The sequence below is a fragment of the Electrona antarctica genome, assembly GCF_951216825.1.
Source record: "Electrona antarctica genome assembly, chromosome: 3".
Lineage (NCBI taxonomy): Eukaryota > Metazoa > Chordata > Actinopteri > Myctophiformes > Myctophidae > Electrona > Electrona antarctica.
The window spans coordinates 972,031-992,030 of NC_136808.1; the positions used below are offsets into that span (position 1 = coordinate 972,031).

Genomic DNA, 20,000 nt, shown 5'->3' on the forward strand with positions numbered 1-20,000 from the left:
GTGTGTCTGTTTCTATGTCTGTCTGTCTGTCTGTCTGTCTGCACCTGTGCTCAGCTACTTCCCTGGGTAAATAAAGAATTAAAAACAAAAAAAGTAGTAATATCGTGTCAGATTATCGACACGACTATCTGTCCATCTGTAGAATATCTTGAGCGGTTATTTGCCGAAAACTTGGTGGAACAGCTGGTCGTGCGGGCATGGAAACACTAATTCACTTTTCATACTAATTGGCTAAGTGGTTATGGCCAGACACAAAAATGGCAAAAATGCATATAACTTCTAAAAACAGATGAACATAACACCAGAATACTTTGAAAACAGGTTTATCATGGGCGCAAGAAGAACTGATTGACTGGTCACAGTCACACGCACGTTTCTGAACCTTTCATAGGCAAAAAGAAAACTGGATGGAGGCCTGCTTTAACCCATTTTGACCTGAGATCAGATTCTAAAAATGACAGTTTTCTGAAAAAGCTATGTTTCTATGTCAGTCGTTAGATTTTTCAACAATAGCAGACCTACAAGCTCATAGCGCGCCACTCGGTGGCGCTATGAGCTTGTAGATCTGCTATTTTTCAATAGCTAAAGCATAACATAATGCTAACACCAAAAGGGGTTAAATATGTTGTCTAAGGAAATACAGTTATGATTTCATCAAATGGATTTAGTTACTCACATTATATTTTACACAGCAGGCTATATGCCGACTAATACACACCTGTTCTGGTAAATATAGTACAACAATTCAAAACGGACGTTTTTTTCACAAGACCTACATTTTGGTTTCTAGATCAATATCTTGAGACAGACATTTATGTGCACGTGCGTTTCCGCATCGTTAGGCAATTAGCCCTTCACTAAATCCCACCCCAAAAAGCGATTGTCCAATACCAATCCAAATAGTTTAGCAACGGTTGCTATGCAGGTCAAGCTTTCTTCGCTGCTAATGTGCCTATTGGACAAGGATGGGTTGGGGTGGGACTTAGTGAAGGGCTAATTGTATCAGTGCATGTTGTCCACCTCGTCACATGAGATGAGATGTGTGTCCGATATCAGTGCATGTTGTCCACCTCGTCACATGAGATGAGATGTGTGTCCGATATCAGTGCATGTTGTCCACCTCGTCACATGAGATGAGATGTGTGTCCGATATCAGTGCATGTTGTCCACCTCGTCACATGAGATGAGATGTGTGTCCGATATCAGTGCATGTTGTCCACCTCGTCACATGAGATGAGATGTGTGTCCGATATCAGTGCATGTTGTCCACCTCGTCACATGAGATGAGATGTGTGTCCGATATCAGTGCATGTTGTCCACCTCATCACATGAGATGAGATGTGTGTCCGATATCAGTGCATGTTGTCCACCTCATCACATGAGATGAGATGTGTGTCCGATATCAGTGCATGTTGTCCACCTCATCACATGAGATGAGATGTGTGTCCGATATCAGTGCATGTTGTCCACCTCATCACATGAGATGAGATGTGTGTCCGATATCAGTGCATGTTGTCCACCTCGTCACATGAGATGAGGTGTGTGCACTGTGCAGCATTCCTCTATTAGCCCATTTAGACCTGAGAACGATTCTGCAAAATGTCTTCTAAATTCTGACAGTTTTCTGAAATACCTCATGTTTCTGTTTCTGTATCAGTGGTATACTCAATATTTCATGTCAAGGACCCCAAAGAATACATGTAATTGGCCGCCGACCCCCATCTGAAAATACGTTGTTTCAGGGACCCTCCAGAAGCAAAGATTTGAGTTAAAAACGTTCGCTCTGAAAGAATAAATATTCAAAGATTTGCACCACATTTTCAAAAATAGCAGACCTACAAGCTCGTAGCGCGCCACTCGGTGGCACTATGAGCTTGTAGATCTGCTATTTTTCAATAGCTAAAGTATAACATAATGCTTAAAACACCAAAAGGGGTTCCAGCCCAAAATGGGATTAAGAAACAATATCCCAGATCAAACGAGTTCTCAGGGATATATGATGCCAGTAAAAGAGGTATTTAGAGCCAGCTGGGTTTCAAAACAATTACCAATCAATTTTAACGTTGAGGTGAAATTACCTCGATATTGATTTAAAGGTCAATAATGCCAAGCTCTAGTATGTGACAAACAAATTAAGACCTGGCGTTTCGTCATCGCCATCATTATCCAACCTCAGGCATCATGGCCTGCCCTGCAACGACTATGCCTGGGTAATTATCAATATTTATATCAAATGAAAATGAACCTACGGACTAGGCATGTAACGATATATCGTATATCGCGATATATCGATATTATATCCCGACGATATGTATCGATTTATTAAAAATAAAAATCGATTTAAAAATAAAAAAAGGGGGGGGGGGGGGGGGGCTAGTGTGTGATATGAAATGTGAGCTGTAATCATATTCCATCATATTCACGTGCTTTTGGAGAGAAATGAGACAGACTCCATGCAGTCACTTTCAGTAGTAGAGGCCTGCAGAGGGGAGCTGTATGTGTCTGTGACTGTGCCCAGGTGATGGTCGTTATTGATGCTCATTAATACATCAAGGAAGGCAATTATGTTTGCATGTAGTTAAATAAAAATTGTGAAAAAAGCTTGGGGGGGGGGGGGGGGGAGATGAATCATTAAAAAAAAGATTTTTTTGGTCATTTGTCTGGAAAATAATTGTGTTGAAAATATCGTGAAAAATCGTATCGTGAACCTCATATCGTGATACGTATCGTATCGTGAGTTGAGTGTATCGTTACATGCCTACTACGGAGTAGACACATGCAGTACCGGTAGTTCCATTTCTATTTATGCAAATTAACAAAGAATATGTATTGCTTCTTGTGTGTGTGTGTGTGTGTGCGTGTGCGTGTGTGTGTTTCTTTTTTTTTTTTTGGTGGCCTTACACTGGAGCTGTTTAGGAAGTTTCCGATGGCGAGAAGTGTAGCCAGGATCCTTTTGAAGGTTCTGTTTGATGATAACTGCTCCATGCCCTGTTTCAGATCAAACAGAGGCTCTGCAATCTCCTGCAAACAGAAAGACAGAGAGATGAGACAGATGCATTTGTCTCAAACTTGCCAGATCTGCCATATTTAATTGAACTTTGACCTTCAAGCAGAACCACTCGTCAACACAGGATCTTTCAACCACCACAGTTGAGGGTGGACGATTATTTGACCAAATAACAGTGTAATCAATAAAACAAAGTCATAGCACAGCTTTGACCCATTCTGGACGGGAACCCCTTTTGGTGTTTTAACTAAGCGTTATGTAATGTTATAGCCTGGCTAATAAGCCAGACTAATATCACACAACACTGTCGCGGTATATCAGTCTGGGCTGGCTCCACTTGGATTTCATTTCCCGGGGGGCGGGTTCAAACATTTTCTCTTTGACGCAATTGGTCAGAGCTACTGTCAGTCAAAGGTCTCAAGCATTGAACGTCACTGTACCAAAGCCCGCCCATATTGCATACCGTGTCCCGATTGGCCCGACCTGTTCTCGGTTGTAGGAAAGAGGCGTGCTACTGAGCCTCGCCAGACCCTAATCCGCTGGCAGGCAAATTCTTTTTTGCCAACGGCTGATTCGGTCTGGTTTATTAACCAGGCTAGTAATGTTATACTTTAGCTATTGAAAAATAGCAGATCTACAAGCTCATAGCGCGCCACCGAGTGGCGCGCTACGAGCTTGTAGGTCTGCTATTTTTGAAAAATCGTAAAAATGCGGCACAAATCTTTGAATATATATTCTTTCAGAGCGAACGTTTTTTTTTATTTCGACGTCAGGCCTAAATGGGTTAATCTCGCTTTTCACACACATCACAATGGAAATCATACATTTAGCTGTCCAATTCTACCATCTAATCAGAATAGCAGTTTCCCTTGCCTAAACTTAAGCTCTGTTCACACAACAATGGATAGCCAGAAAGCACGCATGGCCTCGTGCGTGTGTGTGTGTACCTTCTCTAGCGTGTCATAGTTTAGTTTGAAAGACCAGAGCTGTAGTCTGGCAGTCAGACCAGGGATGGACGAAAGACTTAAAAGGAACTGTTCTGCTGTTCCCAGTGGAACATCTGGATTGGCCAGCTGGACCTCCTGGATCTTCTGTTTCTCCTCCTCAGTAGGAACCATAGTTAAGATCTTCTACATAAGACACACACAATGATAAAGACTGGTATTAGTATATAGCAGAGCAAAGCATAGAATTGGCATAGCACAATATAGCATGGTACAGTAGAGTACAGAAGAGGTACAGTAGGCAACCTTAGGCACGGATGCCAACGTTGCCACAGAGAAGGGTTATCACTGGCACACTGGCATACGTGAGAGAGGATTTTTGGTTAAAAAAAATATATATATATATATATATATTAGGGCCGGGACTTTAACGCGTTAATTAAGATTAATTAACTACAGAAAAATTAACGCGTTAAAAAAATTAACGCATTTAATCGCACCTTTTTTTTCACGGTGGAACGTTTCTCACTGGGCACATTTCTAGGCTCATTAGGCTGCTGCACTCCTTGCACGGCTTGCAGGGGGAGGAGCAACAGCAGCAGCAGTCCACTCCACAGCTACGTCAGACAACAACTTACAACACCCAAACGTTTGCTCCGTGGATGGGACATTTAGATTTAAAAGCTATCGGATGGACGCGTGGATAGCAGCATGGTTGTGTGCAATGTCAGAGGGAAAGAATCCATAAGTAGCTTCCATGCTAGCTCTGGTCCATAGCCAGAGCTATGGATCAGAGCTAGCTTCCATGCTAGCTGCTTCAGCTTAGCATGTCTCGCAGAGTAGAAGCTTGCACGCCTTGCAGAGGCTCGCAGAGATTTCACCACAGCACGAAGCTGTCAAGCTGTCCTCGATGCGAAACATACTGAAGCAGCAAGTGTGAAAGTCCGTGGTCAGACAATGGTCTGCCCCAACCCCATGTGAAATGCACTCCCCAGCTAGTTCATTTCACCGTTTTTTATTTTGTTCCTTTGTCTAACTGTTTACCCCCTAATAAAGTTGTTTTTATTTTTTTTCTCATGCCCCACCATGTAAAGCACATTTGAGTATTCATAGACACTTTATATAGGCACTTGCTGCACTTGTTTATCTGTTGGAGAAAAAAAAGTTGTATTGCTTAAAGGGGAATACCCCTCATTTTCAAAAAAATTCTATGGAGTTGTGTGGAAAACTGGAAATAATAAAAAGTCACCCCATTTGAACTGGAGGTCTGACAAAAAACAGTAACACTATGAAGTACAGCTTTGTGATGTTACTGTTACTGATTTTTGTCAGACCTCCAGTTCTACGCAACACAGAATGGGGGGACTTTTTTATTATTTCCACACAACAGCACAAGGTATATTTATGACAGTAAAATGTTGAAAATGAATGGTATCCTGTAGTCACTATTCATTGATTCACTGGGATACCAAAAAACATTTGAAAAAAAAGGTTTATCACTGTTCTCGGGTTGAATATTGATATGCGATTAAAATGCGATTAATCGAGATTAATTAATCACAAAGCTTCTAATTAATTAGATTAAAAATTTTAATCGAGTCCCAGCTCTAATATATATATATATATATATATATATATATATATATATATAGTTTTCTTTTAAATGTAGTCAGGTCAAAGTGCAAATTACATCCTGCACATTATTTTAAATTCACTCACTCTGAACTCTTGACTGGGGAGGGAGTCTGGGAGATATGTGGGCTATTGAGTGCAATGATTACAATGTCCTGATGTGTGTGTGTTTTTTTCCCCATTTTTTTTTCAAAAGTAGAAAACAATCCAAATCTGGTATCAAAATTAAACAATGTGTTGATATGGCACACTGACCATCAAGAAACATGGCATTTCAAGTAAAATCACACCCATGTGAACTGAGTGGTGCAACTCCCCACCCCCCCTTCTCTCTCTCTCTCTCTCTCTCTCTCTCATTAGCAGGCAACAGTGCAGCAATATCTCTCTCTCTCTCTGTTTCTGGCACAACAGTGCCACTTTTGCCCCTACTGGTACTCATAGTCACATAGGTTAACACGGACATTGCTGTTCCTTGGAGTGGTTGCACCACTCAAAAAAAAGATTGCCGACTCCTGTAGTACAGTACAGTATAGCATAGTTGACTTTAATGTAAAGTAGTTGGTTCCTCTCCAAATTACATGAATCAATAATGATTCATAATTTAATTCTTTTAGTTTGAAATAAACAAACCCGGGGGAAACGACCTAGCAGTTTAGATATGTGACAGAACAAAAATTAAAGAGCACGTCGACAACGTTTCACTAATGTAGTTTCTGATTGTTAAATAGCACCATCTTCTGGTGAAGGAGAAGAATGTATCCCTATTTCCAATTCATTCAATTAATCATTTATTATGACATGTCAATGTTCTATCAGCACTTTGTGAACTTCCTGTACTTTTAAAACCCATTTTGGGCGGGAACCCCTTTTGGTGTTAGCATTATGTTTTGCTTTAGCTATTGAAAAATAGCAGATCTACAAGCTCATAGCGCGCCTTTTTAAATCGAAGAACCACTGACATAGAAACATAGCTTTTTTCAGAAAACTGTCAGGATGTAGAAGACATTTTTAGAATCTGATCTCAGGTCAGACTGTTATCATTACCTCTATTCCCTCCTTGGTGACGGCGAACTCGTCAAAGTTGAGTATGGCCAGCTTAATGACGTGGACGGCAGGAAGCACCGTCATGCCGATGTTGATGGCGTTACTCCGCTTTGAGTCCAAAACGAGCAACACTGAACGCTTCAACTCTGGCCCCTTCTACACACACGCGCACACACACACGCACACGCACGCACGCACGCACACATGCACACACATTATCACAGACAAATTAAAATACATTAACCACTTAGACCCTCTACACTTAGTAATAAGGACCCATGTTGGTGTGCTCTTTTTTTTATTTACACCAGACAATAGAGGGTATATGCATAAAGTGAATGGGAAATCGAGTGGCAAATCGAGTGGCAAAGTGAGCTTAACATTGTTTAATGTTGTTTAATGCAATCAGATATGACTTTTCTGTTTGGATGTTTGGGCTGTCAAGGCCAGAAAGTAGTTTTTAGCCACTCCGTAGGCATTCCTGCGTAACTTCCTGGTTTGATGATGACGACACGCGCATATCCTCATTTACAAGCTGAGCTGCTATTTTTGTTGAAACGTTCCTCCCAGAACAGGTGGTTATAACTTATATATTATGTAACACAAGACAGGACTGGGCATGGTTGGTTACCTTGGCGGCGGGCAGAACCTTCATGGTCTTGGACTCGAACAGGTGCTCCAGCTTGGTGGTGTCCACGGACACCTTGTCCAGCGACGCCCACACGGTGCCGCGGCCGAACTTGCCGTGCGACGGCGTGTCCGACTGCTTGAGCTCCCTCCAGAACAGCTTCACCGTTTTGCGCTTCTTCGACGGGAAGAACTCCTGTCCGTGACCGGAGGAGGGAGGGGGAGGGGGGGCGCCAGGGGGAGGAGGGGGAGGAGGTGGGGGAGGGGGTGCTCCTACTCCAGGAGGTGCAGAACCCAACATTGGGGGAGGAGGTGGTGGTGGTGGTGGTGGTGGAGGCGCGAGTCCCATACCTGGAGGAGGCGGTGGTGGTGGAGGAGGCGCGAGTCCCATACCTGGGGGAGGCGGCGGTGGCGGTGGGGGCATGCCGTTGGGCAAGGCATGAGCCGGAGGGTCCAGGGGGTCCATGTCCAGGACGTCGATGTCCTCGTCTTCCTGCAGGTCCGAGAAGTCCAGGTCTTTGATCCGCAGGGGGCGGGGACTGGGCGTGTCCCAGCCGTCGGACTGCTGCCTGGCTCCGCGGCCCACGGGCAGCATGACGGTGGCCTCCAGACTGGACAGACAGAACAGAACAGAACACGGCCCATTAGGATGTGCCGAGTGCCGTGCTATAGGAGCTTGTAGATCTGCTATTTTTTTTAAACCCATTTAGGCCTGACGTCGAAAAATAAATAAAGTCTTTTGAAAGAATATATATTCAAAGATTTGTACCGCATTTTTCTATTTTTCTAAAATAGCAGACCTACAAGCTCATAACATAATGCTAACACCAAAAGGGGTTCCTGCCCAAAATGGGTTAAGAAACACCGAAACATCTGTCGTGACCATTGTTCACAATCTCATTCTGCACTCCTCTCGCGCCTCTCCCCCCACAAAGTAGACCGCCTCTCCACTGCTGTGCGACACATCCTTCCAAATCCAGTCAGTGACTGACTGGGGTGCTTTTGTAATCAATCACGTGAAGTGAGACATACAAATGTGTAATAATAGGCAGTAGGCACGCACCTTCATTTTGCAATATTTGCATAAATTAAAGAAAATAATCATCGAATTAGTGCACGTGCGTGCGTGCGTGCGTGCGTGCGTGCGTGCGTGCGTGCGTGCGTGCGTGCGTGCGCCTAGACAAAAACAGAGGAAGGCAAGATGCTGGGAGATAAAGAGTTACTGTACTGTTGTCATTGTTAAGTGACAACAGTCTCAAACCATGTACTTGAAATTATGGGGTGCATACTGAGTTTAGACTAGTGGTTAGACATGGGTTAAGGTTAGGTTTAGGTGTGCTGCCCTGTGGGAGGTTAGGTTTAGGGTGAGGGTTTGAGATAGGTTGTAGTTGTAGGACTAATGACTGGTCTAACCAATGACTAGTCTAAACCAAAAACTGTCTAAACCAAGTACTGCACCCGAAATTGTGACACGAAGACACAAATGCTGAGTCTACGGTGCACACTTTAGAGCACAGCATCTCAAACGATGCCATGGAATTTGGGACCACCAATGCATAGGTCAGTTTCGGGGCGGCAGAGTCACAGAGCGAACGTTTTGGGAACCGGAACGTTCGTTGGTTTGATCCCCAGCTCTCCCGGGGGTTAGTGTTGATGACAGTATACATGGTTGCCTCTGCGGTCGAGACCACCATTTACTATTTTATTTACAATTATTTTGCCAATAACATGTTTAATTTCGTGATAATTAACCCATTTTGACCTGAGATCAGATTCTAAAAATGTCTTCTACATCCCGACAGTTTTCTGAAAAAGCTATGTTTCCATGTCAGTCGTTCTTCGTTTTTTCAAAAATAGCAGACCTACAAGCTCGTAGCGCGCCACTCGGTGGCGCGCTACGAGCTTGTAGATCTGCTATTTTTGAAAAACCAAAAGGGGTTCCCGCCCAAAATGGGTTAAAAGCCATATCTTGAGACAGACCTGCGGGCGTGGCGCTCTGCATCGATGCTGTACTGCGGTCTGATTCGCCGCCGACTCTGCTCCTCCTCCAGACGCGCCTTGGCAGCCTGCGCAGAGCCACCCAGGCCCTCTAGCTCCGCCCTCCTGGAGGAGGCGGAGTCATCTCCAGGGGACGGGTCAGTGGGCGTGGCCGAGCTGGCTTGGAGGCGCGACAGGCGCTCGGACAGGCGGACGACGGAGCTGAGATTATTGTCGTTTGATTCCAAGGTCAAGTCTACGTCCTGTTCCGTGACGGAGGACGAGGAGGAGAAGGAGGGGGAGGTGGGCGGGCCTGTCTTGGCGTACAGCATGTCCAACATGAACTTTCTGTCATCGGACAGAGTGCTAGGCTGCTCCCCAACACGGGCCTGACCATGGGTGGACACTGAAACAGAGAGACATTCAATTAGGCTGGACAGAGAGAGAGAGAGAGAGAGAGAGCGAGAGAGCGAGAGAGCGAGAGAGCGAGAGAGAGAGAGAGACATTCAATTAGGCCGGACACAGAGAGAGGAGACTGGAGAGAGAGAGAGACATTTACTTAGACCAGACACAGACAGAGAGACATTCAATTAGGCTGGACAGAGAGAGAGAGAGACACACACATTCACTTAGACCGGACACAGAGACAGAGAGACATTCAATTAGGCTGAACAGAGAGAGAGAGAGAGAGAGAGAGAGAGATAGAGATAGAGACAGGTATATCTGCGCTATAATAGGCCAATGTGAAAAGGGTGACATTTCTTCTTTCGCCTTGGATGGCAATTGGATGATTTGAGGCATTTTGTTCCAAAAATGTGTTTTTCAAAAATCCACCTGTTGGTGGCGCTATAACAGGCCAATGTGAAAAGGGTGGGATATATTCCTCAGCCTAGTAGGAAAGTCCGTGAAAGATTTCACGTAAATTGCACGCTCCGTTCATGATTTGAGGCTTTTTGTTCAAAACGGTCCAATCCTGCAAACTTTGAAAGCCAATGTTAGACAATTACGATGGAATCTGACATATCGGACAGATCCGTCTTGAACACATGACTATAGAGATAGTGTGTAACGATTTGCGGGATTTTTGGACAGAATCTGGAGGAGTAATATCAAAAAATGTGTTTCTCAAAAGTCAGCCTCCTGGTGGCGCTATAACAGGTCGTTCTGGAAAATTTGGGGCAGAGGTTCATCGTTGGCATGAAGTGTGTGCAAAATTTGGCATCGACTGGGTTAACACATTCAGACCGTACGACGTGTGGGATCGTCATAACTAATCCAACCGACGGGTTGCTACACACATCCTAGCGCATTTTCATTGATATCAAACGAGAGAAAAATATTCTGATTTTTTTTTCTTTTTTAGTTGGCCTCCAAGGCAACCATACTCCTTTGCTCTTCGCGCACGCGCGTTGTCGTTCACTTCCCTGTATACGGATCAGAAAGAAAGGCTCGGCTCGCGTAATCTAAGGAGCTCTCCGTGGTTTTGACCAGAAGGATATACTAAGCTCTTCATTTCTTCAAAATGCCTCTCGCTCAAAATATGAAGCGAGCGATGATCAGCGACGTATATCGTAATCTTAGCGAGGTAAGCAAGCAAAAACATTTTTTTCGTCCGGAACGGAAGGGGGGGGGGGGGGGGCTTTACAGAGTAAAAGCGGGCCATATCTTCCCGGGCACCCCGAGCTTCTATTTTGAAAGAAATCCCGGCGCTGATTGTGTTAAAATATTCACATCCAGTTATTATCCACCTTTAACCCCTTTTGGTGTTAGCATTATGTTATGCTTTAGCTATTGAAAAATAGCAGATCTACAAGCTCATAGCGCGCCACCGAGTGGCGCGCTATGAGCTTGTAGGTCTGCTATTTTTGAAAAATCGAAGAACCACTGACATAAAACATTTTTCAGAAAACTGTCAGGATGTAGAAGACATTTTTAGAATCTGATCTCAGGTCAAAATTGGTAAAAAAAAACAGCAGCCCAGTGGCTTTGTGGTTAGTGTCCCCGCCCTGAGATCGGGAGGTCAGGGGTTCAAACCCTGGACAATCTAACCTCATGTCCAGGGGGTGTAATTGTACACCAAGCTGCCCACACTACAGAAACAGGAGCTGGGCTCCTGACACATGACGAGGCTCAGGCTATTCTTCTTATTTCCTCTCCCCCCCACCAGTGTTGTTTTCGTCGACTAAAACTAAGACGAAAAATGTTCGTCGACTACCTTTTTTCACTGATGAAAACTAAATGGAAACTACATGAAAACTAAGCTATGATGACTAAAACTAAGACTAAATATACTGACGATTTCGTCGACAAATAAAAACTAGACTAAAATGTTAGGAAGGGACTAGTGGACAAGAGATCCAGTGTAAGTCATTTAACACTTTGTTGCAGTCATTACGACAGCATCAAGACCCACCAAAATACATTTTGTTCGACTAAATCAACCGTAGATTTAGTTGACTAAAATCTCATGACATTTAGTCGACTAAAACTAGACTAACACTAAAACATTCCGGGTGACTAAAATGTGACTAAAACTAAATGAAAACTATTCAAGAGACTAAATGACTAAAACTAAAATTTGCTGCCAAAAACAACACTGCCCCCCACTTGCTGCTGCTGCTGCCAGGCTATTCTTCTTATTTTCTCTCTCCCCACCTGCTGCTGCTGCTGCCAGGCTATTCTTCTTATTTTCTCTCTCCCCACCTGCTGCTGCTGCTGCCAGGCTATTCTTCTTATTTTCTCTCTCCCCACAAGCTGCTGTTTAGTTGTATGAACAGCGAATGCAATGGAGGGAGGCAGCTGGTAACTAAGCACCCGCTGTGTCTAAACAGCCACAGCGAAGGTCGCACTGACATAGTCTCACCCCCCGTCTGCCATGCAGTGATACGCTGAAGGCTGTGAAGGAAAGAACCAGGGACCTTGCAGAAGGAAATATAAAAGATACATATGACGTACATTCTTCATTCATTCATTCGTTGTCAATGGGAATGCAGTTGAAGCCGGGCGAGGTCATCTATAAGTGCCCCAAGTGCTGCAGTATCAAACCGGAGCGAGCGCATCACTGCAGGTCAGAGAACACGTCATGCAACACGTCAGGGAGTTTGTGTAAGACGAAAATCCCACCGCCGCGGCCGGTCGGTTCGTTTGGATTTCACCCTTGCTGAATGGCACAGAATGGCCCAGGCCGCCAGCGCGGTGGCCACCTCACCTTTGACACATAGAAGTTCACCATGCGGTACAAAATGGACCAAAAACGACACAACTAAAAATACATGACCATCATCGTCATCACACCTGGTGTGACGTCTCTGTCCATTCTCTCTTTGAAGTCAACCGACAGCAAGCTTCAAAGCAAAATGATTACTTAGAGAGAGAGAGAGAGAGACATAAATTGTCTGTCTAACTGAGATGCAGCGATGCAGAGAGAGAGAGAGAAGACATGCTGAAACTGTAATGCTCATGTGTTCATCGTCTTGTTGGAGAGTAAGACATGTTGATAAACTATCATTTTCATGTTTTTCTTTTACAATTATTCCAGAGGACTTCTGGAGGAGAGGCTGGTCTACTATTTGTTGTATTTTTTCCCACAGTTATGAAGATGAAGAGTTTAGAAAACTGGGAGGGAGACACTGGAGAGAAGGCAGGATTTCAGTCTAGCCTGGTACGGGAAACCCCTTTTGGTGTTTTAACTAAGCATTATGCTATACTTTAGCTATTGAAAAATAGCAGATCTACAAGCTCGTATCGCGCCACTGTCTGCCATTTTTGAAAAATCGTAAAAATGCGGCACAAATCTTTGAATATATATTCTTTCAGAGCAAACGTTTTTACCAGCTGCTTCGTAGAAGCGGCAGGTCAGTGTTTACTTGGGAAACTTGCGACCGGTAGACGGACACCGCTATGCGACCGGTAGACGGACACCGCTAGTCTTTCTGCTGAGTGTTGCCAAGTCAGCCTAACGTGGATTCATTCACAGTTGCTTGCCTGGTTTGGTTTTTGGAGGATGCTTAGCTTATTTCTGTCACGACAGTTGCCACCACTGGCAACAACCCATAACATCCCATCGTCTGCACGGCATGGCTAGTCGAGCAGTTCTGATTGGCTGCCTCGTCTCCAGCCATGTTGCCTCAGAATTATTTAGGGTCACTAATTTGAGCTTAACAGCGGAGCGCAGCTAAAAAGTGGCATAACGTCAGCAGCAGACCTACAGATAATAATAATGCAGCTGGTAATTAATTGATTTCATCAATTTGGGCTTGTTTTTTATTTTGACGCCAGGCCTAAATGGGCTAGATCGGCTATAGAGAGTATATACGCATGCAAAAAGTGAGTAGCAAATAGAGTGTCAAATCGTGTGTCAAAGTGAGTAACAAATCGAGTGTCAAAGTGAGGAGCAAATAGAGTGTCAAATCGTGTGTCAAAGTGAGTAACAAATCGAGTGTCAAAGTGAGTAGCAAATAGAGTGTCAAATCGTGTGTCAAAGTGAGTAACAAATCGAGTGTCAAAGTGAGTAGCAAATAGAGTGTCAAATCGAGTGTCAAAGTGAGTAGCAAATCGAGTGTAAAAGTGAGTAGCAAATAGAGTGTCAAAGTGAGTAGCAAATCGAGTGTCAAAGTGAGTAGCAAATCAAGTGTCAAAGTGAGTAACAAATAGTGTCAAATCGTGTGTCAAAGTGAGTAGCAAATCAAGTGTCAAAGTGAGTAGCAAATAGAGTGTCAAAGTGAGTAGCAAATAGAGTGTCAAATAGAGTGTCAAAGTGAGTAGCAAATCGAGTGTCAAAGTGAGTAGCAAATCGAGTGTCAAAGTGAGTAGCAAATCGAGTGTCAAAGTGAGTAACAAATCGAGTGTCAAAGTGAGTAGCAAATCGAGTGTCAAAGTGAGTAGCAAATCGAGTGTCAAAGTGAGTAGCAAATCGAGTGGCAAAGTGAGTGTCAAAGTGAGTGGCAGACAAAAAGACAGTGGGAAGAAAAGTAAATGGTGGTGGAGGAGGGGGGGGGGGGGTAGTTGTAATGGCTTGCCTGGGTCATTATGGGATGTCTGTGTCTCCAGGGTGACCGGGCCGGGAGAGGGGGTACTTCCTCTGGATGACCCTGGACACACACACACACACACACACACACACACACACACACACACACACACACACACACACACACACACACACACACACACACACACACACACACACACACACACACACACACACACACACACACACACACACACACACACACACACTTTTTAATATCTTAAAGAAATATATATATATATATATATAACTATAAAAATGTGTCAAACATTGGCCAAATTGTCAAATAGTATAAGAAAGATGAAATGTTTTTTTTGAAAATAGCTGATCTAGACACTCATTTAACACTATTTATCTGTGGAACCTAGTCAAACTAAATGTAATTCCTCAACTCCTACAATTCCAAGTGCATGTCAGGGTGGTGGGGGGGTCCCACCCAAATCAGGCAGGAAACCAGGCTAGGTTTCCTATCCTATCAGGATCCCTTGTACTGCTGGTTTCCTATCCTATCAGGATCCCTTGTACTGCTGGTTTCCTATCCTATCAGGATCCCTTGTACTGCTGGTTTCCTATCCTATCAGGATCCCTTGTACTGCTGGTTTCCTATCCTATCAGGATCCCTTGTACTGCTGGTTTCCTATCCTATCAGGAACCCTAGAATAGATCCCTGGTACGCCCTTGTGTTCCATCCCTCCTCAGGATCCCTTGTACTGCTGCTGGTACGTATGCCATCACACCAAAGAGAGATCCTATACCTTCAGTAGGAGAACTGCAGGAACTGACAGGAGAAGATCTCTCCTCGTCGTCAGGGAGGAGGGGTTGGGGTGTGGCGGCTGTGATATCGAAGCCGCCGCCTCTCCCCTGTTGTTTGAGGGATCGCCTCTTCTTCTCCAACTGGGAGGCTGCCAGGCTGCGTAGGAAGTGTGTTCCTCTAAACACACAGGAGATGAAGAAACCAGAGTGGAACAGAGTAAAAAAGCAGAAGATATGAACAGAGTATGACATGCTCTATCAGAATCAGTTGCAAAAAAAAAAACACTCAGTTTTGAGTTATTTGGACTATAATTAGCTTTGAATTGGTGTCAATATTATCTGTTGAAGGTTTGTCATAATTATTGTAAATGTCCACATTCCAAAGCATCACACTGTATTTAACACATTCTGGGCAGGAAACCCTTTTGGTGTTAGCAATATGTTATGCTTTAGCTATTGAAAAATAGCAGATCTACAAGCTCATAGCGCGCCACTCGGTGGCAGACCTACGAGCTTGTAGGTCTGCTATTTTTGAAAAATCGAAGAACCACTGACATAGAAACATAGCTTTTTCAGAAAACAGTCAGGATGTAGAAGACATTTTTAGAATCTGATCTCAGGTCAAAATGGGTTAAATAATTATATGTATTACCCCCCCCTTTTTTTTCTTTACAATCCGTAGTATTACTCATAATACAGCAATCTGAAAACTGAATTTATTAGAGCATGTCAGACAGTATACAGTACACAGTAGCTATTTTTATGTCAAGATCCACCCTGAACAGACGAACAGTCGAACAGCTCCCCGTTCATGAGCACGATTTGATTCAGAATTAGTTGTTCAATCAATGACACAAACAGAGAACCAGCAGGAACTATACCTTCTAGTAAGATCCGTGAAAACACAGGGTTCATTTATCCATTTATCCAACTCTGTACGGCCAATTTGTACACACTTTGAGTTAAATGAAGAGGATCTTTCTGTGGGCGTGTGCTGTAGAGCGTCGCAGTCCCGCCCCCTACCAGGGCCCAGGAAATGATTCTCCGTTCATTTTCCTCAGACATTTCAAAAAATATTTATTTAAAGACCTTTTAAGCCTCGTACAAAGCCAACTCTTGTCGTGACAAATCATGACAACACACACATTTTTTGGGCCGAACAAATAATTAGAAAGAAGAAGAAAACGGCAGGTTACAACATTTTTTTTGTTGTTTTTCTTCTTTGTAATTATTTGTTTGGTCCAAAATATTGTGTTTGTTGTCATGATTTGTCACGACTCGAGTTGGGTTTGTACGGTATTTTTATAAGGTCTTTAAATAAATACGTTTTGAAATGTCTATGGGAAAAATGCATTGGGAATCATTTCCTGGGCCTGGCGTCGTCATGAAAGGGGGGCGGGACTGCGACGCTCTATACAGGTTGCGTCATGACCCTAAAAAAAGGCACATATTGAATGTCAGGAAATGCTAAACAATATCACGACAATGTACTTCTGCGTCGACAATAGCTTTGGCGTGATAGATTTGTTAGCAGTTCCTGCTGTGTGGTTCAGTGATTCGGCTTTGTCTCAATCGGAATCCAATAGATTTATACCGTAATCAACATTCAGATGGTTCAATCAGAATCCAATAGATTTATACCGTAATCAACATTCAGATGGTTCAATCAGAATCCAATAGATTTATACCGTAATCAACATTCAGATGGTTCAATCAGAATCCAACAGATTTATAATCACATTCAGGTGGTTAAAAGGCACAGCAAACTCTGTTACATCCCCATTAACCATTAAAAAACAATTACATTCCAGTAAGCACTGAGGGGGGGGGGGGGGGGGGAAGCGATCAATCTTTTAAGACCTGAGAACCCACCATTATATAATTCACCTCCCTCCCTCCCTCCACACACACACAGTCCCAGCAAACCTGCTCACCACCACCTCCAGCCCAAGCCCCTAACCAAGCCAACCAACACCACAAAGCATGCGCGCACACACACACACACACACACACACTAATACACACACACACACACACACCATCATATACTAATACACGCACTCGGACACACACACACACACACACACTCGGACACACACACAGCGGTGCATTCCTGTGGTATGTTGGTACTGCAGCTAGAGACTCCATTTGTCTCTCTTGATTTATTACTTTAATATTGTCCGTCTGAACAGACAACTACCACAATATTATTATTATATACACAACTGCCATTACTAATACTACTGTGTCTGCACACAAAAAAAAAATCATCATCATGACACGTGTGCGCGCGCGCGATGACGCCTCCCTCGGACGGGAGGCGAACACACGCACGCGCACACACACGGACACGCACACGCACACACACACACCCTCCCTCCACCCCAGTAACCACCAATGTAGCGTCGGCCGGGAGGTGAACCCGGGACCTATAAATCCTATGGCGCGTATACGTTACGAGGCGACTAAAGAACCGTATAGCACTACTAGTGCTAACTAAGTGCCATCACTCTTTACTACTACTACTATTATAGTGGCAGCAGCAGCAGAAGAAGTGGAACAGTAGCAGTCTATCATGCACGCTAACTCATTTAGCTGTCACTATAAGTTTACTCGTCGGCACAGTGGAGTAGCAGCAGACTACTGCAGTGCATAACGCACTTTGGGCGGGAACCCCTTTTGGTGTTAGCATTATGTTATGCTTTAGCTATTGAAAAATAGCAGATCTACAAGCTCATAGCGCGCCACCGAGTGGCGCGCTACGAGCTTGTAGGTCTGCTATTTTTGAAAAAAATCGAAGAACGACTGACATAGAGACGTAGCTTTTTCAGAAAACCGTCAGGATGTAGGAGACATTTTTTAGAATCTGATCTCAGGTCAAAATGGGATAAACCACTAAAGCCACTAAACGGCGGGTCTCCGGGCCTCTCTTATGCACCCTATAATCTCCTCCACCCACCATGGGGCCTGCTTGGCAGCTCTGGGATCAGCTCCTACATGCCTCTCCAACCACCAAGAGGGCTGGGGAGCCACAACCATAATCACACCATTAAGAGCTAAAAGCTATTCTGGGTCTGTGAGTTTCTATTGTCCTGACGGCAGACCACAGGTGGGGACAATGGAGCAACCAGGCCCAGAGAGACAGAAAACAGACGTGGAGGACAAAACAGGAGACATACAGGGGACAAAAACAACATAAGGAAAACAAATAAATAAATGCATAAATAACCCTTTTTGGGCGGGAACCCCTTTTGGTGTTAGCATTATGTTATGCTTTAGCTATTGAAAAATAGCAGATCTACAAGCTCGTAGCGCGCCACCGAGTGGCGCGCTACGAGCTTGTAGGTCTGATATTTTTGAAAAATCGAAGAACCACTGACATAGAAACATAGCTTTTTCAGAAAACTGTAGAAGACATTTTTAGAATCTGATCTCAGGTCAAAAATGGGATAAATGAAACAGACAGGTCGACAAATAGAAACAATACAACGAAAACAAGAGTAAAAAAAAACCAGACAGATGATCCACAGCCTGACGGTCAGTACTAAATTAGAGGCAGACAGGAGACAGAAACAAGGGTTTTCTAAAGGAATGCATTGTGTTGGGGAGGTTATTATCATTGCTTCAAGATGGTTGTCTGTCTCACAATAGTTAGTCTAAATACAGTACACATACTGGGCATATTTTGGGCATATTTTCATCGCATGTTTTGCAATAGGCCACAGTATAGCCATGCGATGCAAATAGTTATGTGCTAACCTGGTAGGTATGGAAGGTCACCTGTCAAAACTGGTAATGGGAACAGCGGATGATTCATATTTTTGAAACACCTGCTTTAGAAAATGTGTGAATAACCTACATTCTGAGTACAATACTGCATATATTTATACAGAATGACTCAGCTCAGACTCTGGATTCGCTCCAGTCTGGAAACTCAACATCAGTTCAAAAGTGCAGCGAGCTACTGCAAAAAGCATACTTGTGTGTCTTAAGGCGGTCGCACACTGACTGGTGCATTTCTTTTGGCTGCGTTTTAACAGATCCTAAAGTAGTAGGCTTCCTGTCACCACTCACCAACAACCCGCTAGAAAGCTGCGGGAAAAAATCTACCCCGGTCCGGAAAAATCATTATAAGGACGAAAGATTTGGCGGCAGTGTGCTAAAGTGATGACAAGAAGTGAGGTTGATTTTTTTTATTTTATTTTTTTTATTATTACTTCCACCGAAATTTTATCCGATATATGGCAACAAAAAAAATAAGAAAACGCAAAATGCAAACACCTTTAACCCAACATTTTGATTGTTGGGATTATTATTTTTTTCCTTATAATTTTTATTCCACGATTTTGTAACCCATTTTTCACCCCTGTGTCAATGATCTAATGTGATCCTGGGCTCTACGCACCCTCCGCCAACCTAGTCCCCATATATGGGGGACATGGGGAGAGCAACGGACTTGAACTCATGCTTCCATCATGCACGAGTGGTCCAGGCACCTGTCTGGTAATCCAGTCTGGCAGTGTGGGCCGCGGGTTCGACTCCCGATCCCGACGGCCTTTTACTGCATGTCTCCCCCCCCCCCCCCCCCCATCTCTCTCCCCATTTCCTGTCAGCCTACTGTCTGTCCCTTCATAAAAAAATATAAAATAAAAGGTGAAAGCCACAAAAAAAACATTTAAAAAAAAAATATATATATATCACTAATCATTATGTGACCAACCACAGGATATCAAACAACAACATGCGCACGCACGCACACGCACACACACACACACACACACACACACCCCGCGCAGCCCCAGATTGAAGCAGATCGATTCCCGCATGCGGCACGGAGCTGGGCTGTGTGGACCAGAACCAGTGCTGAACCAAAACCAGTTGCACGACCAGTACTTACTCGAACATCTTGAGAACTGGTTTGTCTGGAGTGTAATTAATATTACACTCCTCTGGGCTGCAGAAAAACACTGAGTTAAACACACACATA

At 43.9% G+C, this 20,000-nt stretch overlaps 1 protein-coding gene across 1 annotated transcript in view; it reads right to left on the bottom strand.

Annotated features, from left to right (window-relative positions):
* Positions 1–20,000, bottom strand: part of fhod1 (formin homology 2 domain containing 1) — a gene marked incomplete at its 5' end in the record, with an annotated part of 77,256 nt that overhangs the window by 13,129 nt on the left and 44,127 nt on the right. Inside the window, 8 exon segments of the mRNA XM_079497418.1 lie at positions 2,902–3,021; positions 3,955–4,137; positions 6,628–6,783; positions 7,259–7,865; positions 9,235–9,637; positions 14,250–14,321; positions 15,016–15,191; positions 19,911–19,967. Coding sequence (XP_079353544.1) covers positions 2,902–3,021; positions 3,955–4,137; positions 6,628–6,783; positions 7,259–7,865; positions 9,235–9,637; positions 14,250–14,321; positions 15,016–15,191; positions 19,911–19,967 — 1,774 coding nt within the window.